Genomic DNA, 25,722 nt, shown 5'->3' with positions numbered 1-25,722 from the left:
TTCTTTTGTTCTCTCTACATTGAATAGTCAGTTTGTTTGCATTTGTTATCTCTTCACAGTTATTTTATTTGTTCAGATGTTTACACTGTATACAGTTCAATTTTTGAATTACCAATTAATGGTAATTTGCTCCCACCACAGGGAAAAGGCATCTCAGGGTTGTATGTGGTGTCATGTATGTACTCTGACAATAAATGTAAATCTGAATCTGAATTTCATAAGATCATGATTTAAAGTTAACATAGGAGAAGATGATGGAGAGATGGCTACTCTCTCATGATGCTTGGCGATGGCAGTGCCTCGGAGCCCGACCCCATGGCCCTCCAGCATCTTTGTTCCTTCTGATCCGCACTTGGCTCCTTCTCTCGCACCCCTTCCCTCCTGCTCTTTCACTTGCTCGCTCACCCCTCCCTTGCCTCACCAGACCTCCCTCTTGCATGCTCGCTCACTCGCTCGCTCTCCCCCTCCATCCCTCCTTCACTCACTGCTGGGTGACTGCGGCATCGCGCAAGAGTATTCTATGCATAACCACGTTCAAACCCGGAAGTTCACAGCTTTCTACTTCTGGTTGGCTTCTCAGTATGTAAATATGAGTTGTTCGTGAATCAGGTGTTTTCAACCTGGGGTCTGTCTGTACATCAAAGCAAGTGAAGAAGGCACAGCAACTCCTACTTTCTGAGAAGTCTGAAGAGATTTAGTTTGTTGTTGAATATTCTATCAACTTCTCTAGGTGTACTGTGGAAAGTATATTGACTGGGAGGGAAGGTTCGCCATGACTCGAAGCGACTCCGGTGGAGGATAGGTGACCCTCTCCCCAGGGCGAGTGAGTGGTGAAAGGACACAGAGAACCAGTTAACAGTGGTCGAGCAAAAATGATTTCTTTAACCAGTTCATTGAACAGCCAATTTACTGGTTATCCAGTGTGAAAACGGCTGCAGATTGGGAGATTGTTTAGCTGAGCATCTCCTCTCTGTCTGCAACGACAGCGACCTCCCAGTAGCCAACTGGGAACCTGTAAATCAAGGGCCCATGAACACGTAAGGTTGCACAAAGTGGCAAAGTTAATCAAATCCATTATGTGCAGAAATCTTCCAAACATTGGAGACATCTATGTGAGATGCTGCCTCATGAAGGAAGCTAACATCAGAAAGGAATCCTAACATTCGGTCAGAATCTCGTTTTAGCCTTTTTTTTTTGCTGCTGCTTCCTTCAGACAGAAGGTACAGAAACTTGAAGTCCAGCACCTGCAGGTTTAAGAACAATATTTATCCAACAGCTATCGGGCAGCTAAACTTTCTGAACTACGCTAACTCTGGCCTTAACTGTAATTGTGAAAACATAAACTGCTTGAGAAGCTCAGCAGGTCAAACTGTGTCCTTTATGTAGAAAAGATAAAAATACAGAACTGTCGTTCCAGGCTTAAGGGATGAGAGAACACCGGCAGGCGTCCAAACAAAATGGTAGGGGAGGGGTGGCAAAGGTAGGAGATGATAGGTAGAGAAAAGAGGGAGAGGACAGCAGAAATGAGCAGGAGGAGGGATGGCTGGGTGGGTAAGGGGGAAGGGAGGGGAGAACTGGAAAGACAGGAAAGGGGGAGGGGAAAGATACGAGCAAATTTAGCAAAAAGCAGAAAGGTCAATGAAAATGCCACCTGGCTGGAGAGTGCCCAGGCAGAAAATAAGTTGTTCCTCCTGGTCCACCTCCGATAACACTCTCCCCTTCCTCTATCTCTCTTATGTTTTTTACATAGACCTTATGTAATTTTTCAGTTTGGAAGTGTCTCCCTATCTTCTCTCAGTGGCCGTTCACACAGGAATGACCAAAATTTCAAATATCCATATCTGTCTGAGAATTTAGACAGAATACCAAAAGTAAGGTATGTAAAGAGATGGGATGTACGACGTCACTGCATCGACATGAACCGTGACGTAAAGCATACGTGCGATGTACAGCGCCACAGTGGCAACATTGTCAGTGAGCTCCTATTCATTGTTTATGGATCGCCTGCAGTTCAGTTTAGTCTGCAGGGGATCTATGAAAATAGCTACGATCCAAGGAGGTAAAATCTAGGAATGGGAATGAGTCCCTTATTCCCATTCAGTTCTTTTTACACAGACTGCATTCTGGAAAATGGGAAAAATTTCCTGGAACACAACGGCTGTGTTAAAAAAACATATCTGTCTCCATCTTGGGAGACAAGCTTTCCACTGACATATACTACAAAGCCTCAAACTCACACAGCTGCCTTGACTGCACTTCCTCACACCCTGTCCCCTGCAAAGATTCCATTCCCTTCTCTCAATTTCTCTGTCTCTGCTGCATCTGTTCCCAAGATGCGGTCTTCCAGTCCAGAGCTTCTGAAATGTCTGCCTTCTTCCACCAACGTGGCTTCCCCTCCACCACCATCAACTCAGCCCTTACCTGCATCTCCTCCATTTCTGTCTCATCTGTCCTGGCCCCCCTCATCCTTACCTACCACCCTACTAACCTCTGCATCCAATACATTATCCACTGGAATTTCCAGCTTAATGCAGGATCCTACCACCAGTCACATTTCCGCAGCAACTGCTCCTCTGTGACACCCTCATGCACTTCTTCCTCCCACCTATTGCACCCCCCACCCCACCCCAGCACCTTTCCCTCTGGCCGCATGAGGTGCAACATTTGCTCCCACACCTCTTCCCTCACCACGGTCTGCGGCCCCAAGCAGACCTTTCAAGTGAAGCAACACTTGATTTGTATATCATCAGGCCTTCTCTACATCTGAGAGACCGGTCACAAGCCCTTTTCACTCTTTCCCAGTGTGATTGTACAGATTCTATCACCAATGTGTATATGTACATAGGTACAGATGGTAGTGTAGGATGACTGTGATTGGCTGAGAGTGTAGACACACCTACTGGCAGGTCTTAAAGGATTGCTCCTAGCTAGACCAGGTCATTCTGGACTGGTCGACCTACTTGGGATATGCTCCAGTCTTTTAGTTAATAAAAGCCTAGGTTTGGATCAACAAGTCTTTGGTTCTTTCGACGTCCACTACACACAGTAATTAACTGCCAATCTACCGATTAATGTGTCAGTGTGAATTCTTGTGAATCAGCACGCAGACATCAGATCACCCTAGGGACAGACTACCTAGGTAGGGCGTATCATCCTCGGGGCGATCAGATGCCTGTGTGCCAATTAGCCCAGTGTGAAGGAAACATGGACTATCCTAGGTCAAATTGGCGCATTGATGACGTACATACGTGCATACAGAAATGTGAAGGAAACAAAAGATTAAAAAGAAGGTATATAAACTTTGTATTCAATTTACTAAATCCTGATCAATTTATTATGATCTTGTATTTAAACAAAATTAATTATGCCTAATTAAAACATAATTAAGTCTTATGTACAATCCATGTTGTTGTGCCGACCTATATACACCTACCTCAGTATCAGAAAACACACACACACACACACACACACACACACACAATGAAGTGGGAACATACATCAATTAAGGATAGATAGATAGATAGATAGATAGATAGATATGTCTGTGAGAGACAGAGGGAAGGGAGAGAGAGAGTGACCACTGGTAGGCAAGGAACTAACTGCCTTTTCCTTTAAAGCCCCGATGTCCCAGTGTACTTTGGCATAATGAAAGGGCTGTATGCACGGAGCATTTTGGAGCGGTTTCTCTGCCACGTGGAATTCTAGGAGGGCTCAATGCATCTCCAGTGGAGGATAGTCGATCCACCCCGGGTTTGCCTGGTCTGAGTGTGAAAGGACGCAGAGAACAGGTTAACTGTGGTCCAGTGTGAACAGCAAAAACGGCTTCTTTAACCTGTTAATTGAACAGCCAATTTATTGGTTATCCAGTGTGAAAGGGGCTGCAGAGTGGGAGATTGCTTCATGAGCACCTCCTCTCAGTCCGCAACAACAGCAACCTTCCAGTAGCCAACGATTTCAAATCTGAGTCACACTCCCAGATTCAGATGTCTGTCCATGGCCTTATGACTAACCCACTCTGAGCACTTGCAGTTTGGAGGAACAACACCTTATTTTCCATCTGGGCACTCTCCAGCCAGATGGCATTAATATTGACCTCTGCTTTCTCCTTAACTTGCTCACCTTTTATTCCCCTCCCCATTCCTGTCTTTCCAGTTCTCCCCTCCTTTCCCCCTTCCCCACCCAGCCATCCCGCTTCTCTCTCATTGCTGCTCTCCCTCTCTCCTTTCTCCATCTTTCATCTTCTGCCTTTGTTAACCCCTTTCCCCCACCCACCTTTTTGTTTGGATGCCTGCCAGTATTCTCCCGTACCTTGATGAAGGGCTCAAGCCCGAAACGTCGGTTAAGTATTTTTTAACTCTGCTACATAAAAGACCCTGTTTGACCTGTTGAGCTTCTCCACCATTTTGTGTTTTACTTCAACCACAGAGTCTACAGATTTTGATGATTTAACCTTTAATTGTAACTAGTCTGGGATCAACTAAAGATCAATCTACACTATTGAAACATCCATTTTTTTGTACTAACAACTTCTGCGAATATTTATATATCAATATTTTATATCTTTCTTCTATCTTGGAGAGCTGCATGGTTTGTGTAGTGATTAGCGCAATGCTGTTACAGTGTCATTGACCTGCAATTGGGTTTGAGTTCCACATTGTCTGTCAGGAGTTTGTACGTTCTCCCCAAATCTGCTGAGGTTTTCCTCTGGGAGCTCCAGTTTCCTCCCACCCTTCAAATCATACCGAGGGTTTAGGTCAATTTGGTGTAATTTGGTGGTATAGGCGTGTGGCCTGAAAGGGCCTATTAACTGTGCTATGTGTCTACATTTAAATAAAATTAAAATGTAAACATTTAAAATATTGTGGTAATTTAATGTTTACCTCTTTTACTAATTTCCATATTGGAAATTAAACTTTCACCACTCATCGAGTGATAATAATGATAAAGATATCACATACATTGTGTAACGTAAATATGTAGAAGAGACAAAGAATGGGTGGAGGAATTCAGCAGGTCGGACAGCATCAATAGGTAGAAATGGTCACTCAGCATTTCAGGTCTGATCCAGGGTTCAGCTGAGTTGCTCCAGCCATTCATTGTCCACTTGAATTTCCAGCTTTCTCTGTTTTTTGTTACTCATTTTCAAGCCAAGTCAAGTTTATTGTCACCTGATTGCCAAGGGCAACCTGACGAAATAGCGTTCTCCTGTCCTCGATTCCAATGATGCGAACACAGAACCAGACCAGGGCTGCTGGAGCTCACTGGAGCCACCTCATGGGGCGGCTCCAGCACCTCCTTGTCGCCGTTTTTGCTGAGCTCCGGCTCCTCAAAAATTAACATTGCACCACTGAACCAGACATAAAGCACATACAGACAACCAATGCATTTGCAGGATAAGTATTGAGACAGTACATACAAATAAATAAATTAATATTGTTTTGTATCTGTGCGAGTCTCGGATGGTTGGTGTGAACCGTTCCTTTGGTCGTTCAGCAATCTCACTGCCCGTGGTAAGAAACTGTTCCTCAGCCTAGTGGTGCTGGGTCTGATCCTCCTGTATCGCTTTCCTGATGGGAGCATCTGAAAGATGCTGTGTGTGTGGGTTGGAAGGGGTCCTCAATGATTTTGCACAATTTCTTCAGATAACGATCCCGGGATGGGAGGGGGTGGGGAGTGGGAGAGGGAGACCCTAGTGATCTTCTCTGCCACTCTTCTTTTTCTTCTTCTTTGGCTTGGCTTCACGGACGAAGATATATGGAGGGGGGTAAATGTCCACGTCAGCTGCAGGCTCGTTTGTGGCTGACAAGTCCGATGCGGGGCAGGCAGACACGGTTGCAGCGGTTGCAGGATAAAATTGGTGGGTTGGGGTTGGGTGTTGGGTTTTTCCTCCTTTGTCTTTTGTCAGTGAGGTGGGCTCTGCGGTCTTCTTCAAAGGAGGTTGCTGCCCGCCGAGCTGTGAGGCGCCAAGATGCACGGTTTGAGGCGATATCAGCCCACTGGCGGTGGTCAATGTGGCAGGCACCAAGAGATTTCTTTAGGCAGTCCTTGTACCTCTCCTTTGGTGCACCTCTGTCACGGTGGCCAGTGGAGAGCTCGCCATATAACACGATCTTGGGAAGGCGATGGTCCTCCATTCTGGAGACGTGACCACCCAGCGCAGCGGGATCTTCAGCAGCGTGGATTCAATGCTGTCAGCCTCTGGCATTTCGAGTACTTCGACGTTAGGGATGAAGGCGCTCCAATGAATGTTGAGGATGGAGCGGGGACAACGCTGGCCCTGTGGATTGACCGTCCGATCCATTTCTCTGCAGCACCCACACTGCGCTGTGATCCAGCAGTCCAGGGCGCTCTCAATAGATCTCTAATATGCTGACATTTGTCTATCGTTAGCCAATCTATAATTCCATCCCTAAACCTCTCCTCTCTCCTCCAATCTTGAAGCCCTGGTGAACTTACTCCTGCAAGATTAATCAGAGAAGAGGAAGGCTTCTTCTTAAGTGATCTAGCATAATTATATTTCAGTAATAATACTCTTTAATAATACTGGCCATTGTGACAGAGGTACACCAAAGAAGAGGTACAAGGACTGCGTAAAAAAAGCACCTGGTGCCTGCCCCATTGACCACCGCCAGTGGGCTGATATCGCCTCAAACCGTGCATCTTGGCGCCTCACAGTTCGGCGGGCAGCAACCTCCTTTGAAGAAGACCGCAGAGCCCACCTCACTGAAAAAAGACAAAGGAGGAAAAACCCAACCCACCAATTTTCCCCTGCAACCGCTGCAACTGTGTCTGCCTGTCCCGCATCGGACTCGTCAATCACCAATGAGCCTGCAGCTGACGTGGACATTTACCCCTCCATAAAAATAATACTTTTAAACGTGTTGCAATTGCCATACAAATATTGGAACTATTAGCTCGCTTTTCTTTTTTTTCTCTTTCAGCAACTTTTCATGGATTTGTTGAGCATTTTCAGGGACTCTTTGCTGTTATTTGCAATTCTGGACCCAGCAGGGACCTGGCAGATGAATTGATTGACAGTTGTCGCTGGTCCCGCCCCCTCCTCCCTCGGCTCCTGGGCGGAGTCACATGAGAGCAATGGAAAGCGCTGTTACTCAAGCGCAGCTGGCCAATGAGAAGCGCGGATAGTGCTCGGTTTGTTGGTCGGAGTTTGTGCGCCAAAATTTGGACGAAGAGGAGGTGAGCTGGAGAGGGGTCTGTGTTGTGGGGGTGGTCGATGCGGGGGCGCAAATTCCCGGCCGCCGTTCGGTGAGCGGGGTTTGTCAGGCAGTTCCGCCGGCGTCAATCGGGCTGGGGCTGGTGGAGGGGGGGGGTGGTGGAGGGGGGGGGACTGGTGGAGGGGGGGGGGCTGGTGGAGGGGGGGGCTGGTGGAGGGGGGGGGACTGGTGGAGGGGGGGGGCTGGTGGAGGGGGGGGGCTGGTGGAGGGGGGGGGACTGGTGGAGGGGGGGGGACTGGTGGAGGGGGGGGACTGGTGGAGGGGGGGGACTGGTGGAGGGGGGGACTGGTGGAGGGGGGGGACTGGTGGAGGGGGGGGACTGGTGGAGGGGGGGGACTGGTGGAGGGGGGGGACTGGTGGAGGGGGGGGACTGGTGGAGGGGGGGGACTGGTGGAGGGGGGGACTGGTGGAGGGGGGGGACTGGTGGAGGGGGGGGACTGGTGGAGGGGGGGGACTGGTGGAGGGGGGGGACTGGTGGAGGGGGGGGACTGGTGGAGGGGGGGGACTGGTGGAGGGGGGGGACTGGTGGAGGGGGGGACTGGTGGAGGGGGGGACTGGTGGAGGGGGGGGACTGGTGGAGGGGGGGGACTGGTGGAGGGGGGGGACTGGTGGAGGGGGGGGACTGGTGGAGGGGGGGGACTGGTGGAGGGGGGGGACTGGTGGAGGGGGGGGACTGGTGGAGGGGGGGACTGGTGGAGGGGGGGACTGGTGGAGGGGGGGGACTGGTGGAGGGGGGGGACTGGTGGAGGGGGGGGACTGGTGGAGGGGGGGGGACTGGTGGAGGGGGGGGGACTGGTGGAGGGGGGGGGGGGTGCAGACAGGGTTTTGGACCAGTATGATTATTAACTGCCATGTACAGATGCACTGAAATGTTCCCACACCAACAACAAATCCTAGGTTTGTGGTTGTAGTTGCATTTAATGTGATCTCTCCTGGTCTCCCCTCCCCTCCTGCAGAGTGGAGGAAGTGAGGGTTGGAACATGGGCCCAGCTGCTTGCTGCAGTCACACTTTGCACATCATGTCCAGAGGAGCTTAAATCACATTGCTTTAATTTAAGGAACTCCTGTTAAGATCTCCATTTATGGTGAATGTGATTTCTTTTTGCAACTCGGGACATATTTTGGATAGTTTTAAATTGAATTTTCAATAAACCGATGATCACCGGATGCTGTGGAAAGCTAGAAGTATGAAAAGTGAAAATAAAAAATTAACTGAGAGAAAGTAATGTGGAAAGTTGAAAATGATCAGTAATATTTGACCCAAGAGTAATTTTTTTTAAAGATGAATGGAGTTTCTTGGTCATACTTATGGACTGGATGGAGCTGTTGAAAGCTTCATTAGTAAAATTCAAAATTGGTGGATCTTTTTTGGGGGGGGGGGGATTTCTCAGGCAATAGGATGAAAGCAGAAGATAAAGAAATTGAAAAGCTGCTTCAAAGAGTCATCAAGGAAAAATAACGAATGGTCTTCTAGGTTGTAAAATTCTGATTCTGTGGTATGCTTACAAATTGATTTATTATCAAAATTCATGCATGCCATCGCATACAATCAATCTGAAAATTCTTGTTCTTGCAGTCCAGGCATAATTTTTACTTGCTTAATAAAAATTGCATTTTCAAAAGAGAGAAATATAAACAAACTGCAGTACAGAAAATAAATATTCAATGTGAAATGATGTGCAATGAGAGAGTCCTTAAATGAGTCTCTGAGTTTGTTGGAGTCTGATGGTAGAGGGGCAGTGACTGTTCCTGAACCTGGTAGAATGAGTCTAGAGGCACCTCAACCTCTTTCCTGACCATGTCGTGGAGGGGAGTGTGGATCCTTGGTGATTGCAGCTGGAGAGCTCATTGGAGAACTAATGAAGCACAGGTGATCTAGTGGAAATAATAGTGTGTGTGCTTTGGTTTTCCCTAATGGTTTAATTAAAAAAAAATCCAACTTGAAATCTTGGATTGTCTCCTTCCTGAATAATTGTCAATTGCAAAATCTGTGACATTATTATTGTAACTGAATTTTTATCCTAATTTGTGATTTGAAGACAAAAGTGCAACACATCATAAACATTATGACATCACTGTTGTGATGTCAGTTCATGTGCAGTGAGTACCCTGTGTGAAATTTGGACCAAGTATGTTGAACTGTCACACAGGTCAAATGAAATTTTTGGACTTGGGATGACAAGAAAAAACCCAATGTAACTGTGCAATTTGAAGTAATGATGTGTCGTCTAACTTTAGTTACATGATATTACAAGGGTGAAAAAGCAGTTGAATTTTTATAACTTCATGAACTCTAAAAGTGCACAAGTGATCTTGTTACTTGGATTTTGATTTTCGACTTTTGTAACTTTTATCTTCCTGCATCTTGTGTAAATGCTATGCCAAAGTCTCCAGACAATGACTTAAGCTACTAAAAGACCAGGGTTGTTGGCTGCCATTTTTGGGAGGTGAGCTTGCAGGAAATAAGAATTTTGAGAGAAAAGCAAGATGTGCCATGTTCTCATTAAATAAATGAACACAAGTTTGAGGGGCTGAATGGTTTGATCCTAATTTGTATGTTGATATAATTTGACTAATATAATTCTGTTACTATTAACATCTTCCAATATTGTCTAAGAACTGTTGTTCTAGCTGATATATTAACAAGATTAAAAAAAAAACCTTTAGGTAAGGTTCAACTTAACTTTTATTTGTGAGGTGCCACCTGAATAATTTTCAGGACACCCTACAAGTGCATTGAAACCAAAGATTACTTTCAAGTTTATTCACTGCTACAATATAGGGTACAATTTGTGAATGAGCTCCCACGAATTTGTGACAAGGTCAGCTCTTTGTGTAAATGTACATCGAGGGGAATAAATATTTCCCAAAGCCATTAAATCTCCCTGCTTTATTTCAAAATGGTGCCATGGGATTATGTTACATCCACTGAAGTAGGCAGGGAATTTGATGTCTCATTTGGAGGATGGTGACATACCTGATGTATGTCACCCAGAATTTTGTGTTCAAGTCTTTGAAGTCATGAACTCCAACAGTGAGATGGAAAATGCTGCTACTGAGCCTTGGCATTCATTTGAGGTACAAGAAGGAAGGTAGATGTAAAAGTATTTTTAATATCTAGTGAATTGTTTGAGGTACAAGAAGGAAGGTAGACGTAAAAGTATTTTTAATATCTAGTGAATATAATGCATTGACCAACAGGATAGACCTAAAAGATGGAAAAAAAAACACATTTATGCTGTGCTTTTTAATTACCTCAATGCCTCAAACTAAATACAGTAAAACACTGGTATCTGAAATTCAAATAACTGGGAAAAGAAAATGGAGGAAAATAAATTAATAGAATTAAATACTTGTAATCTTTCTTCTTTGGCTTGGCTTCACGGACGAAGATTTATGGAGGGGGTAAAAAGTCCACGTCAGCTGCAAGCTCGTTTGTGGCTGACAAGTCTGATGCGGGACAGGCAGACACGGTTGCAGGGGAAAATTGGTTGGTTGGGGTTGGGTGTTGGGTTTTTCCTCCTTTGCCTTTTGTCAGTGAGGTGGGCTCTGTGGTCTTCTTCAAAGGAGGTTGCCGCCCGCCAAACTGTGAGGCGCCAAGATGCACGGTTTGAGGTGTTATCAGCCCACTGGTGGTGGTCAATGTGGCAGGCACCAAGAGATTTGTAATAGATAACAAATAAATACGTAAGTTCAACATTGTAAAACTAAATGTTCTCTGAAGTAATACAGACCTTTAAAGATGGGATATATTCAGCCATCAGGGTGCCTTGCTTGTGCTTTGCTCGCAGCAGCAGTTTGAATAAGGTGTAAAACAGCAATGGTGTCACCAGGATGAAGAGTTGGGTTGTTGCTGCTCATAATTGAAGTGACTGTCTTAAAATATCTCCTTATTCCTGGTTGGTGGGGGGGGGGTTAATTATCTATAATGTTATTGTTCGTCTTTTGGGTGGTTTCGTGGAGAGGTGGGGAAGGATCTTTCACATGCGGCAATTGTTAAACGTTTTCAAAGAATGTGACTGAAAGTAAAATGTTTTAAGATTTATATATTCATGCAAATGAAGTTCAGTATAAGTACTGTATTGTATGTCTTTTGAACTGTTTATTCTTAATGCAGATATATTAGTTGGGCATTGTAAGAGTAAGTCTCAAGCAACCAGAAAATACACTTATCCAGCATCTACGAATCTCCATAGATGTCAGATACTATGGGTATTACTGTACTTTGAAGTGCAGACATTATGGCAATGTCAAATATGGCAGTCAGTTTGCTCAAGGAAGTGTTTGGTGAAGCGAGTAACTGGGCTATATACTAATGCTGTGATTAAATCTTGGTCAGAATACCGAAGGAACTAACTGTCTTTCCTTGAATCGTTCCTTTTTCATCTGCATAATTATGACATAATGTCAATTTAAGGCCTTATTGTGAGGGAGGCACCTGCAACAATGCTGAATTCCCCATTCAGCCTGGACTATTTAAGTTTCTGCAGTTAGTTTGAAACTTCTGACTTTAAAGCAAGAATTGCTGGAATTAAGAAAGGAAAATAGTCATTTGTCATGTTGGGTCGTGACAGATTCAATAATTTAGACTTGATTTGCTGGCAAGATGAGATGTGCAGTGAATGCTGAATGGTTTCATTTCATTATAAAATTCAAAAAAATAAATTTCATCTTAAAATTTGCAGAATTTGGAGAAAGCAAAAGCGATGGTTATATTTAACTTGCTCATTGAGGAACTGTGGTTAAATATGAATGTTTATTTCCATGAGGTGGGATGGTTAGTGTAGCAGTCAGCACAACTTTGCTACAGTGCCAGAAACTCGGCTTCTAATCCGGCACTGTCTGTAACGAGTTTGTACCTTCTCCCCGTGTGTCGGTCTTTTCTCCGGGTAATATGGTTCCTCCCACCTTTCAGAAACATATGGGGATTGAAGGCTAATTGGTGTATTTGGGGGTGGGGCGCTAGCTCGTGGACTGCATATCTAAATCAAGTTAAAGAAACAGGACATTGGCCAAGCTTAAAATATTGAAGAAAGTCATTTCTGATAATGGTGCTTCAAAACCGTAATTGGGACCAATGGATCAGTCTTGTCACGAAATGGATATTAGTCGGAATTTTGTCTCCGTGTGTGGATTACCGAAGTCCTAAAGCAAGCTTTTTAATCAAATCTTTTTTTTCATTGTAGATCTGACAATAACAACTTAAAGCTTCCTGAATTTGCTGATCAACCTTGGCGAATCCATATTCTGGTCCATGCTTGCCTTGTTAGTCGGCCTCCTGGGGTCTGTAGGCTGGGCGCGGCCATCTTGATTCCTCTGTGCATGTGCGAGTCTTCGGTTGGCGCCTGCGTGGTGGGTTCGCGTATTGGAGTTCGGTTGATACATTAAGTGCTCTAATAATAATGATTTTGCACCCTTAATTACTTAGTTAATTCGGCAAATATTTCATTCAAAAGGAATTTGATGACTTTAATCTTTGATTAGAAAAAATTAATGCAATAAAGATTTTTCTTTGGTTATAATATTGTGGATATGGCTTACTGGCATTGTCTGAGCCTGTTAATATAGAGACATGGTCCTACAATCTGAGCTATCACTACCATGCATTGCCATTTGGGAAAAATGCAGGAAGGTTTTAATTGTTCAATGGACAACATTTATTCAACAATATACCACAAAGTAGATCATTACACGAGTGGAAGGAGTCTTTGATCTGAAATGTTAACTGTGGCTGCTTCCACAATATTGCCTGTGAAATCAGGGAGAGTATCAAATCCAAAGAAGCAGCATATAAACTAGCCAGAAAAAAGTATTCCTGAGGACTGGGAGAAATACAGAGGAGGACAAAAGGATTAAATGGGAAAAGTAAAAGTAATTATGAGAGAAAGCTGCAGGGAACATAAAGAATGACTGTAAAAGCTTTTATAGATATGTAAAGAGAAAGAGATTAGTTAAGACAAATGTGGGTCCATTATAGTCAGAAACCGGTGAATTGTCCATGGGGGACAAGGACCTGGCAAACCAATTGAATAACTACTTTAGTTCTGTCTTCACTAAGGAAAAGATAAATAATCTAGAAATAGTAGGGGACCAAGGATTTAATGTGAGGGAAGGACTGAAGGAAATAAATGCAAATTGAGAGGTTGTGTTAGGTAAACTGAAGGGATTAAAGGCAGATAAATCCCTAGGGCCGGATAGTCTGCATCCCAGAGTGCTTAAGGAAGTAGCATAAGAAATAGTAGATACATTAGTGATAATTTTTCAAAACTCTTTTGATTCTGGATTAGTTCCTGAGGATTGGAGGGTGGAAAATGTAACCCTACTTTTTAAGAAGGGAGGGAGAGAGAAAATGGTAAATTATAGACCAGTCAGCCTGATATCGGTAGTGGGGAGAATGCTAGATTAGTTATTAAAGATGCGATTGCAGCACATTTGGAAAGTACTGATATCATCGGACAGAGTCAGCATGGTTTTATGAAGGGAAAATCATGTCTGACGAATCTTATAGAATGTTTTGAGGATGTAGAGTGCTGTTAGAGTTCTGTGTTGTGTATTGGCCTATGTGTTTGGTTTTATGTTAAAAAGTGTCAGTTTGCCTTTGAGAGAGCCAAGGTGAAGGTGGGCTGCTGAGAGAGTGGGAGACAGACTGAGCATGTGCAGAAAATGATCTAAAAAATTTTAGACTTGGATGATAAACCACCACTGGGTGGTGCTGTGGAGTGGAAGGAGGCCCAGAGCATGAGTCATGATCTGGAGGACAGTTTAGAATGTTGGGATTTCATAAAGATGAACATTCCAAAGGCAGCCAGAAGGATCCGGACCAAGTCAGTGGTTCCTCTCTCTGCAATCAACTCAAGACAACGAATTTTTGAATTTTGTTTATGATTCTTGCTTTGGATGAGATCAAAGTTTTGTGAGTCTTGTGTGTTTTGTGTCTTAAGTTTTTCTGTGGGCTGGTTGGAAATATAACTTAACCTTTAATTACATATGTTATATTTAGGCTGGGAAGTTTATTAGTTTTACACTGTTATAGAGATTTGCATAGTAACCAGTGGGCATTGTTATAAAAGGGGGGATTTTGAATTAAAGTTTGAAGGTGAATTTTTTGTTAAAGTAATTGTTCATCTTTACCCCTGTGTGATATGCCTTCTTTGTCATTGCTGGTTTGATCTTGTAACCGGGAGAACCAGTGGATGTGGTTATATCTGGACTTTCAGAAGGCTTTTGATAAGGTCCTGCACAGGAGAATAGTGTAAAAACTTAAAGCACATGGTATTGGAGGTATGGTATTGAGGTTGTTAGAGATTTGGTTGACAGACAGGAAGTAAAGAGTAGGAATAAATGGGTTCTTTTCTGAATGGCAGGCAGTGACTAGTGGGGTACCGCAAGGCTCAATGCTAGGACCACAATTATTTAAAATATATATCAATGACTTAGATGAGGGAATAGAAAGCAGCATCTCCAAGTTTGCAGACGACACAAAGCAGGGTGGCAGGGTTAGCTGTGTAGAAGATGCTAAGAGGATGCAGGGCGACTTGGACAAATTGAGTAAATGGGCCAATGCATGGCAGATGTAATATAATGTGGATAAATATGAGGTTTTCCACTTTGGTGGCAAGAACAGGAGAGAAAATTATTACCTAAATGGTGTCCGATTAGGAAAAAGGGGAGATGCAACAAGACCTGGTTGTTGCTGTGCACCAGTCATTGAAAGTGGGCATGCAGGTACAGCAGACAGTGAGGAAAGTGAATGGTTTGTTGGCATTCATAGCAAGAGGATTCAAGTACAGGAGTAGAGAGGTTTTACTGCAGCTGTACAGGTCCTTGGTGAGACCACACCTAGACAATTGTGTACAGTTTTGGACTACTTGTCGGAGGAAAGACATCCTTGCCGTAGAGGGAGTGCAAAGAAGGTTCACTAGATTGATACTTGCATATGAAGAAAGGCTGGATCAACTCGAGTCTTATACTCGTTGGAATTTAGAAGATTGAGGGGGGGATCTTATAGACACACAAAATTCTTAAAGGATTGGACAGGCTAGATGCAGGAAGGTCGTTCCTGATGTTGGAAAAAACCAGAACCAAAGGTCATAGTTTAAGGATCAGGGATATGGTAGTCAGTTTGCTCAAGGAAATGTTTGGTGAAGCGAATAACTGGGCTATATACTAATGCTGTGATTAAATCTTGGTCAGAATACCAAAGGAACTAACTGTCTTTCCTTGAATAGTTCCTTTTTCATCTGCATAATTATGACATAGTGTCAATTAAGGATCAGACTTTTAGGACTGAGATGAGAAAAATGTTTTTTTCTCAGTGGTGAATCTGTGGAATTCTTTGCCACAGGAAGTAGTTGAAGCAGGTTCCTTATCTGTATTTAAGAGGGAATTCGATCTGGCCCTTGTGGCTAAGGGGATTAGGGGGTATGGGGAGAAGGCAGGTACTGAGTAGAAGATCAGCCATGATAAAAATGAATGGTGGTGTAGGCTTGAAGGGCCAAATGGCCTACTCCTACACCTATTTTCTATGTTTCTTTGTTTCTATTTCAAATTGTCAGCATCTCCAGTTTGATTTTTAGTTTGCCTGGTAAGTTCTCTTCTAGCGTACTTGCTATTTTTTTTTTAGGTCTTGATGTGTGTAAATTGGTTTACGTTTAAGCAGTGAACGTATACCTCAAAGATGGTTTGGTTGTGTTTCCTTTGAAGTGACCAGAGGCTGGTGAAGTTTATATATAAATGCAAGGTTTTTTGTTTCATTGTGGATCAATTCCCCATCATAGTTCCTTAAAAAGTTCATTTTTCTTTGATTCCTGCTTGAGGAAGAAGTGTCGACCAACCTCTCTGTGTTGGTGTAATTAGCAAGAAATATGATCTAAGATGCTAATGTTGTGCCTGTTGACAATCGACATGGCTGTTTTAAGAAAGTACTGTAAAATAAATTGCATCTTGGCCCAGAATTGATGTATAATTGACAAAAAAATTGCATTTTTATCATTCTTGAGGTATTGTTAAAAAGGCTTGCATATTAAGTGTTTTCCAGTGTTAACTCTCCACATCTCTAATTATTCTGAGTGGTAATGCATTGATTACTTTTCTGGAATATACTTGTTTGGGAGTGCGTCCATTTCATGTGGTCTGTTTCTGAATTTGTAGATGCCTCCCAAGCGTGTTGCAAATGCCCGGGCAAGGGCTCCACCCAAGAGAAAGATGGCAGAGGAGCTCAAGCCTGGAGAAGTCGTAAGTGACACTGGAAAAAAGCAGTGGAAAATTGGGAACCCGATTGGAAAAGGTGGATTTGGCCTCTTGTACCTTGGTAAGTACAAGAACAATGATGCAGAAGTCATAATCCAATGGCCAGAAAACTAATTGTGCATTAGCATTTGTTAATTATAGAAGATCATTTCAGTGATCAAGAAAATCCAGTTTGGGGATGATAGTTACGTGACTTTGGTGAATCGGATGAAATAATACTTCAACCTTCAGGTTTTTCCTGTAGTTGATTCTATTGCTTATGCCAGTGAAGCCATGGATTCTATCAGTACTTTATTTTTGTTGGTGTATACATTTCACTTTGTCTTCCTGAGCAAGGATATGCTAGCCAACGTTTTTTTTCTGGAATGTACAGTTTTTAATCTTTATGGCATAGATAATAAGTCTGCAATAATGTTGCAAGTTGGCATATGCCTTCATTCCTTATCTTTTCCTTAATTTCGGGCATGCAGGTGTTTCCAAATAAATGTGAACAGTTTTGGAGACTGAATGCATGATATTCCTGCTTATAAAGCTTGGAGTTGATGTTTTTAATCCACTTTTATTTTCTCCTGCCCAATGAGTATTGCTGGTTTTTTTGTCAATTTGTTTGAATCCCTACAGGAAATTATGAAAATATGAGAATGGTAGTTGAAAATTTAAGGGAATTTGAGGAGGGGAAGGAAGAGAATTGAATATGGAGAAATTAAGATTGAAATGGAAGGGAAGGAGTTGCTGGGAAGAATCGGATTGACATAGTTCAAAGTTATTTTTGAGAAATTTGCACTTTTAAAAACGGATGGATTTTGCATCCTTTAATCTGAAATGTTATTCAGTCATATGAAATTAAGCAAGGATGAGTTTGATCTGTCAGTTGTCCAATTTGCCTTGTGCTCCTAATTTAAAATGTATTTGGCTTGTAAGATAATTAGTCATGTAAAAGCAGAAGTAACGTGGCTGTGAAAGAAGTCCTTCCATTGTGTGGATGGATTGGTTTACTTTTAAGCAAGTGAACTCTCCATTTCTGAATATAACATTGACCTTCCACCTTATCTATGCCCTTCATGATTTACTACATGAAGGTCACCCCTCTCCTTGTTACTCACTCCCATCCTGGCAATGTCCTTGTGGAACCTTGGTGATCCTAATTAACCATGGTTGGAATGGTGACCAACTATCTCAAGATATTATTAAAGCATATTTTGTGGGATATGTGTTTGTTCCTGAATGCTTTTTGCTTCATTCATTGATGTGTCTTGGAAATGAAAATTAACATTACTGTGGGCCTTTATGGATGGGACACTGGAGAACTGTTTGAACTATAACACTCTATGCATGTTTAAGAAGGGAAATAAATACTGTAATACTGTAAAAACAGAAAAATGATGGAGGAACACAGCAGATCATGAAACCTCCTTAGAAGGTCATGAAGCATCCATATCTGGTAGAGAGGCTCTGGCCTAAAACATTGGTTATATAACTACCTTCTTTGGATGCTATATGGCCTATTGAGTTCCTTCACCATTTTTGTGTTTTTGCTGTAATCACGGTGTCTGCAGACTTCCGTGCTTTATTCCAGTAATACTGTTTGTTAAAATAATTCACCAAATAATTATGTGCTGTTTGAGTTCTCAGTGTATTTCTGATGTTTGGTGTTGGTGCAAGGCCTGAAAAAAAACATGTATGTATCATTGAACTCTTGAAAGTCCATGGGTTTAGATTATACATAGGAACATAGGAAGTAGGAACAGGAGTAGGCCAAAAATGGCCCATCGAGCCTGCTCCGCCATTCAATACGATCATGGCTGATCTAATTTATGACCTAACTCCACCTACCTGCCTTCTCCCCATATCCCCTAATTCCTCTATCATGCAAAAATTTATCTAACCGAATTTTAAATATGTTTAATGAGGCAGCCTCAACCACTTCCCTGGTTAGAGAATTCCAAACATTCACTACTCTCTGGGAAAAACTATTTTTCCTCATCTCTGTCCTAAATCTACTCCCCCGAATCTTGAGTCTGTGTCCTCTCGTTTTAGTTTCCCCAGCCAGCTCAAAAAACCTTCCTACATCTATCCTATCCGCACCCTTCATAATTCTACATGTTTCTATAAGATCTCCTCTCATTCTTCTGAACTCGAGCGAATATAATCCTAGACGATTTAATCTTTCATCATAAGTCAACCCCTTCATCCCAGGGATCAACCTAGTAAACCTCCTCTGGACCGTCTCCAAAGCTAGTATATCCTTCCTCAAATATGGAGACCAGAACTGGACACAGTACTCCAGGTGCGGTCTCACCAGTACCTTATACAGTTGCAACATTACCTCCCTACTCCTGAATTCAATTCCTCTAGCGATGAAGGCCAACATTCCATTTGCCTTCTTAATAACCTGCTGCACCTGCAACCTAACTTTTAGCGATTCATGCACAAGCACTCCCAAGTCCCTCTGCAAAACAGCATGCTGTAGTTTTTCACCCTTTACATAATTACTAAGTTTAATTTGAGCCAGTGCAGTGATTTTTGTCAAATTCCATTCACCTATGTGTAATGTTAGATTTAAAAAAAGTTATGTACTCCAATTTGCAGGACAAATCAGAGTTCTGTTCTTCAAGGTCCTGTAAAGCAGGAAGATTTACCCTGATATTTTCTAAACTGTTGTCATTTATACTGCATCTGCTAGTATTCTTTGTGGACAGCTTTGTGTACTGGTTCCATGAAATCTTTGACATCATTTGGATAGAATGCTATTGATTATTTACATTGAAATAGCTCTGAATAAATTCATTAATATTTTGTGCTTTCAATTTGCTCTTTTTATTTTGCAGACATTTTTCTGTATCTTGCATATATATATATATTTTTTTTATATTAATTCACTTTGAGCTTGTGTTAATAGCAGAAAAATGACTGTTTTAAAGGGTTCTCTTTGGAAATGACACGTTTAGGAATGTACACATTGACACACCAACCTGTGATGTATCTGATCAAATGTAAATCAACACATTATTGGTGTATTATTAGATCACAAAGGCAAAATCGTAGCTTATTTTTTAAAAATTAAATCCGATTGCATTCCCTACGAGTTTAATGAAGATCCATTTTCTTGTATCATAAGGAAAAAATATTTTAAAATTGTTTGAGTTACACTGGAGAAATCTGTTTAAGTAAACCTGGAGTTTTGAATTCTATGCTTCAGTAATTATTTTGGTCAGTCCTGTATCATATTAATAGATCATGCATAGAATTTCTGTTTTTATATCACACTTTCACGGCTTGCTCATTGACATTAGATAATTAATGTAAGGCTTTACAGGAGCAAGAGACCAAATTCAGTCCATTCCATTTGAAAATTCCCATGATGTCAGGTTACTGCTGAACTTTGTGTAGCTAATGCTACATATTGTTAAACTTCCTATTGTTTGCCCAGTTTAGAACTTCGAACTTCTTGGAATTTGGCTCAAATGTTAGATTCCTGAGTTTATATCAGAAATAACGTCCCAGCCGTAGTCATATGACCTAAGACCAACTGGATCTATTTTTTTCCATTAAAAAGATGCTTTCTGTACCTAATTGTAAGTGGCAGGTGAAAACACTCTCTGATGGTTGTATGGAGAGATGATACTTGTCTGACATTAGATTTGTATTTTAATTTTTGTCTTTTAGCTGATGAAAATTCAGCCAAACCAGTTGGGATTAATGCTTCGTATGTCATTAAAGTGGTAAGTAAAAGTAAATTTAGATATTCTCTGTTAAATTTTTATAAAAATTTGCTTGAATTCTACTGCTAACGCTAATATCTTCCATTTTAAATGAACAGTTGCAACTTGTTAACCATCACAATCCAGGTAGTTTTGAGTTACCTGGACTGTAGATGGTACTGAAAATGTTGGTTACTTGAATACTTTAATAACTGGTTAGTTTTAGGTTGTCTGAAAATGACAAATTTGATTTATAACTTGTACAATTCTCAATTGAAAGCTATAATCTGGAGTGAGACATAGATGTCAGTAATTTGGGTTTACGTTACACAGGAAAGTAAGATAAACGGTTAAAAAAGTGTAATTGAATGAAGATGATGGATAATAGAACATTCACCAGTGGATTCATCACAAAACTGGACTTGTTATAATGCTATTTTACCTATTTGTATAAAATTTGTCAACATTTGCATCACATTTCTCTGGTGGCCTCCACTGGCTAATCTTTCAGGACTAGACTTTTTTCTGCAATAACTTAATTTTGAAACCTGTAAATGAAAAACACACAAGCTTGAATTAAATATCCTTCATCTGCTTTAGTTTTTAAACTGTCATCAACTGTTCAATGAATTAGCTCAGCCTCCTAATATTCTAGAATTTATTCCATTTGCTGTTATATTCTTATCACCTTCAACAGGATCATGTAGTTCTGTAACATTCTCTAGGTTAAAAAGGTCTCTTTTCCCCTTGTTCTAAATCAGTGTCTTTTGTCTACCTCTGATCTGGGAAAAGTTTCCTGTGGTGTATGCTCTCTGCACCTCTCAATTTTATATACCACAGTCACATCTTTTAACTTCTCGTTCTAGGGAGAACAGAGCCAGCTTCTCTAGTCTCCCCTCATAACTGAAACGTTCCAACCCAGACCACGTCCTTTTGAATCTCCTCTGCATGTTCTCTAGGGGTTTTGCATCCTGCCGGTTGTGATGCGCATAGTGCATCCCTGCGTGTCCTTCTATTCAGACTTGACGTAATCTCTACCTTGTCCTCAATTCTTATTTAGCTCTCTTGTAATATTTCTTTGGCCCCCTTTCATTTTAAATATAGGCAATCTTTTTCCTATGTTGTTGAAGGATGGATCATGTTTTTTTTAAACACTAATAACACTTCTCTCTCCCTCTCCAACTTCTTATTCTCATTTGCCCTTTTAAACCCACTCTCTCAAATGTTAAATGATCAAAACTTCCCACAACTACATTTTGGTCCCCGACATAGACTGGACACTATGATGTGAAACTGAGCCAGATTATTTGCAATCGTGGGGTGCTACCTGAGTGTCTTTCCCCCTGTGTGTTCTATTACTAAACATTGCCCATTGAGATCTTTGTAAGGCTTTTGCCTGTCTCATCCTATTGCCTGCTGAATATCTGATCTACATCTCTAGTATTGACTATCTGTGCTCTTTTCTTGCTCTCCTGGCTGACTATACATTCTTTCTTTAGGAAATGTCTATCCATTGCCTCGTAGAGACAAAACCCAAACCATCCATAAATTGGAGAAGCGACACCTAATTTTCTGTCTGGGCACTCTCCAACCTAATGGCATTAATATTCACCTCTCCTGTTTCTGCTTACCTAATCCCTGCTCTCCCTCTTCCCCTTCCCTCTACTTCTTTCCTTCAGCTCTCCACCCCTTCCCTGCATTCACTGAGCCATCCCCCTCTCCCCTTGTTTACTGGTGTGCCCTTCCTCCCTTATGCACCTTGCATTGGTATTGCCATATAAGTGCTTTCCATTTTTCTTGGACTTTTAAGAGCTATTTTTCTGTTGTGCAAGCAACGTAAAGTGATCGCCCTTATATATCGTTATCACCATTGGTTTGTCAAGTGTGACAAACATTGAATGCATTGAAGTCTTTGTAGTTGCAGTATAATTGCAGTTGAAATGTACACGGGTAAACCCCGCCTTGCGATGGGGTTTGGTTCCATGACTCACATCGTAAGGTAAAATTATCGTAAGTTGGGGTCTATCTGTAGAAGTATCTTTGTGAGTCGCTCCTCCTGCCGGGAGGCTGACCCGACATCCCTGCTCCTTCCGGGAGGCTGAGATGGTGCCTGGTAACGAGATGCAACAGCATCAATTTGCATTCTCTGTTGTGATTTGGAACACAAGTGCAGATTGCCTTCAGTCTCTCTCTCTTTCCCTCCCCAGCAACGCCAATCTGCACCTATGTTCCAAATTTCTTTTTCAAAAAAGGTGTTGGGACCAACAAAGGACGATTGGGAAACGATCTGTGTGCGCTGATTCGACGGAGGCTTTTCCTTCAGAGAAGGAAAAGCAACCATGTTGATACAAGTAGACCCTGACTTAACGGGTTCTGATCATCGTAATATTGTAAGTCAGAACCTCGTAAATCGGGGTCTATCTGTACTCTTAACATATTAACGTTGATCATTTAGTAGGGGAAGTGTGGGCAGGATGTCTGCTGGTACAGATTTGACTGCTAATTGTATGGTTTGCTATTAGCTCCTCAGCAATAAGTGAGCACCAAGAATAGTGCCCACAACCTCTGTTAAAGCCTTACATTAAATACAATAGCGAAAACCTACCGGGGACAAACATTATCTAAGTTGATGGAAGGAGAAGAAAAGAAAAGAATGGACTCAGTAGAATTTCTGGTGTATTTTTGTTGAGTGACAACATTGTCTGACTGGTTTAATGCAACCTAGATTGTATACCTAAAATGGATGAGAGGGAGGGGGGTGGGGGGGTGGCTTGGGAGGAGGGAGGGGGGGGAGAAAAAGTCACTGTATATGTGTGAAAAAGAAAAAGTGTATATCATGGCTAATGTGATTTATGGTGTGAAAAATAAAAAATTAAAAAAAAAGAATGTAAACTTTAAAATCAATGCAGAGTCTGTTCGTTTAAACGCACATTTGATGTGTTAAAGGCAATCATTGGGTCTGCTGGTGTCTCACCTTCTCAGCTTCAGTGGTTTAGAAGAATTAGTTGTGCCTTTAAGAATCTGATTAAGATTATTAATAGATTTAATAGTGGGTAGGAGAACTGAAATGGTTATCTAAACAATTACGGTAGAGCGTTCTCCTGCATGTTAATATTACCTTTGACACTTTATAATGCTGTAACCATTTTTCATTGGGGGAGAAAAAGACGGTTGCTAATTTGATCTAATTAAGCTTCTCTTGGGCATCACTGATAACATCTGGATTGATTTCTAACATGTTGAAATAGCATTTAGACAATAATTTTGATTAACGGCGCTGCTCCATAGCTTTGGCCTGTTTGATTAGTTGTGTCTGGGAAGAAGTTATAATGCAGTATCCAACAGCTGATGTGCCAAATTATATGCAAAATATTTTGTAAAAATTTGCTTGTCTAATTAAACAAGCATCTTGATGGATTTGAAATGTGGTCAATCACAGGTAATGGCTGAAATAACACTTCAAATTAATTTATTTTTGTACCTAAACTGATCCATTAACAATAAGCATATTCTGTGTTTTCTGTTATTTTGAGTGAATATGTAACTGCAGGTTTATCTTGCACAGTCGTTGGTGTCTGATAGACTTGGAATTCACCCCTCCCCATGTACATCACTACCAAATAATCTGGGACATAGGCAGGCATTTAGTGTGAGATTCCTGGCAGTGTATGATGTCCTTTCATCTTTAGATCCTAGTTAAGATCCATTTTGATAAGAGGAGGAGGTCATTTCTGCCAAAGTTTTAAAAAAAAAGGTTGCCTAATCAAATTCTGATTTATGGTAGATTTGGATCCAGAACTGTCATGTGAGGGACTCGTGACATCTTCAACGGGAGCCTAGTCAGAAGTCACCTCGCCTACCCATCGAGGCCAAGTCCACCCAGACACCTAGCGAATGGCTCTTTTGAGCACCTTGCCTCATTTGGGCATACCTGAGCTGGCCCTTCCAACCAGCTGCAGTATAAAGCCCACCACATGGAGCAGCTCTTTCTCTTTTCACCTAGGAATGAACCCTAGCTCCATTCCATGGGTGTCACTGGCGAGCCAGTTGGAAGGTGTGTGCTGGTACAGGGTTGGGAGTTGTTGTTGCATACCTGAGAAGGGCTGTTGTGACTTATTCATTGTTATCAGTGTAATTACATTTTGTTGTTAATTGGGCTGCCTTGCCTGCGAGTGAGGGGGTAGCAGATACTGTTTATTTCGTCCTCACTTTTCTGGCCCTGATAATCAGGAAATAAAAATTAACAGTCAAGCATCAAGTATCCGAGAACCATGATTAGTAACGATCTATCAGGAGTAGCAAATATTGGTTGTTTAGCTGCGTCTGATGCACACGAGTTGTGTTTAGTGTGAGTGTGATTCCCTGTTGTGACTTCCCCATTGCATGTAAATAAAGATCTTTGTTTGTGGTTGGACTGTGTTCAGGCTTGTCACATCTTTGACCCCCTGAACTTGGTCTCCACGTCACAAAAACCAAGAAGTATACCTGAAGTAGTCTTGTTCAGATTGGTTGGCAAATGATAATGAAAGTGGAAGTTATTTTAGTGAAAGCAGGGTAGAGATTGTTAGTTCTTGATGTTTTCTTTTAATTACTTGCTGCCCTAAACAGTGCATTTAATCTGCCTTTAGACATATGTTGGTCGTGTGATGATTAGTTTATTGTACAAGTTTGCAATTCTGCTGGAAGACTAATGCATTTGTCTTTCTTTGTAATACCATCAAAGCTTTTTCAAAAGGAATCACACATGACTTCACCAGTTCAGGCCCTAGAATTTTCTGCTGAATGTTGAGCCTTTAATATCTTGACACGACATTTACATGAACCAATGATATCTGCATTCAAGTAATGTATTGAAATTTAAGGAAAGTAGATGTTTTTACCAAAAAAAATCTTAGTGTCTCAATTAAATAAGCCGTGTGCCTTTTTTCCCTTTCTCCCCCCCCCCCTCCAATCCAAGGAACCCAGTGACAATGGACCATTGTTTTCAGAGCTGAAGTTCTACATGAGAGCAGCAAAACCAGAGCTAAGTGAGTTAATTATACTGTGTGTGTGAAAAATCAAAGAAATGTGGTGCATTATTATAGTATTTTTATGTCAATTTTAACACTGAACTACTTTAGGAACATCTTGTCAGTGATTGATAGAGCTGGATTTTAAGGATTAAGCAATATGATGGAAGGGGAAGAGAGCATGCAGGTTTAAAAAAGGGAATTCCAGAGCTTGTCCTGTTGACAATTAATTGAAAGCTCAGCCACACTTCAGAATGAGTTATTTGAAGTTGTAAAATTGAGGATTACAGAGACATTTTGGAAGTGTTTTTAACAATAAAGAGTGAAGAAATAATTTGGGGGGGGGGGGGTGTCGGGGGAGAAGGAATGTGACTCACTGTAGATGAATGAGCTTGGGGCTGATCATCAGATGGTGCAAAACATCTCAAAGTTGCCTTCAATCTCTGGAACAGGCAACTCTTTGTTATAATTTCATTCTCCATTCAGCCAGGCCGACCTCTTCTCTCGAGTCAAACATGAAAGTCTGCA

At 41.8% G+C, this 25,722-nt stretch overlaps 1 protein-coding gene across 10 annotated transcripts in view; it reads left to right on the top strand.

Moving 5' to 3' along the window:
* The first annotated feature begins 7,111 nt into the window (after positions 1 to 7,111).
* Positions 7,112 to 25,722, top strand: part of vrk1 (VRK serine/threonine kinase 1) — a 71,795-nt gene continuing 53,184 nt past the window's right edge. For 4 of the 10 annotated variants that reach the window (XR_011351089.1, XR_011351090.1, XM_069916157.1 and 1 more), the window contains exons 1-5: positions 7,115 to 7,197; positions 12,422 to 12,587; positions 16,386 to 16,545; positions 20,151 to 20,206; positions 25,143 to 25,212. Coding sequence is in view for 8 of the 10 variants with exons in the window: in XM_069916157.1 (XP_069772258.1) it covers positions 7,130 to 7,197; positions 12,422 to 12,587; positions 16,386 to 16,545; positions 20,151 to 20,206; positions 25,143 to 25,212 (520 nt within the window). In the remaining 2 variants the exon portion in view is untranslated. Of the gene's footprint in view, positions 7,198 to 9,350; positions 9,683 to 12,421; positions 12,588 to 14,076; positions 14,149 to 16,385; positions 16,546 to 20,150; positions 20,207 to 25,142; positions 25,213 to 25,722 lie in introns of those variants that run through there. The other 6 variants (XM_069916158.1, XM_069916160.1, XM_069916162.1 and 3 more) reach the window with 6 other exon arrangements.

Source organism: Narcine bancroftii, chromosome 2 (genome assembly GCF_036971445.1).
Source record: "Narcine bancroftii isolate sNarBan1 chromosome 2, sNarBan1.hap1, whole genome shotgun sequence".
NCBI classification, from domain to species: Eukaryota; Metazoa; Chordata; class Chondrichthyes; order Torpediniformes; family Narcinidae; genus Narcine; species Narcine bancroftii.
The sequence above is the reverse complement of the archived record's forward strand: the minus strand, read 5'-3'. Positions and strand labels throughout refer to the sequence as shown.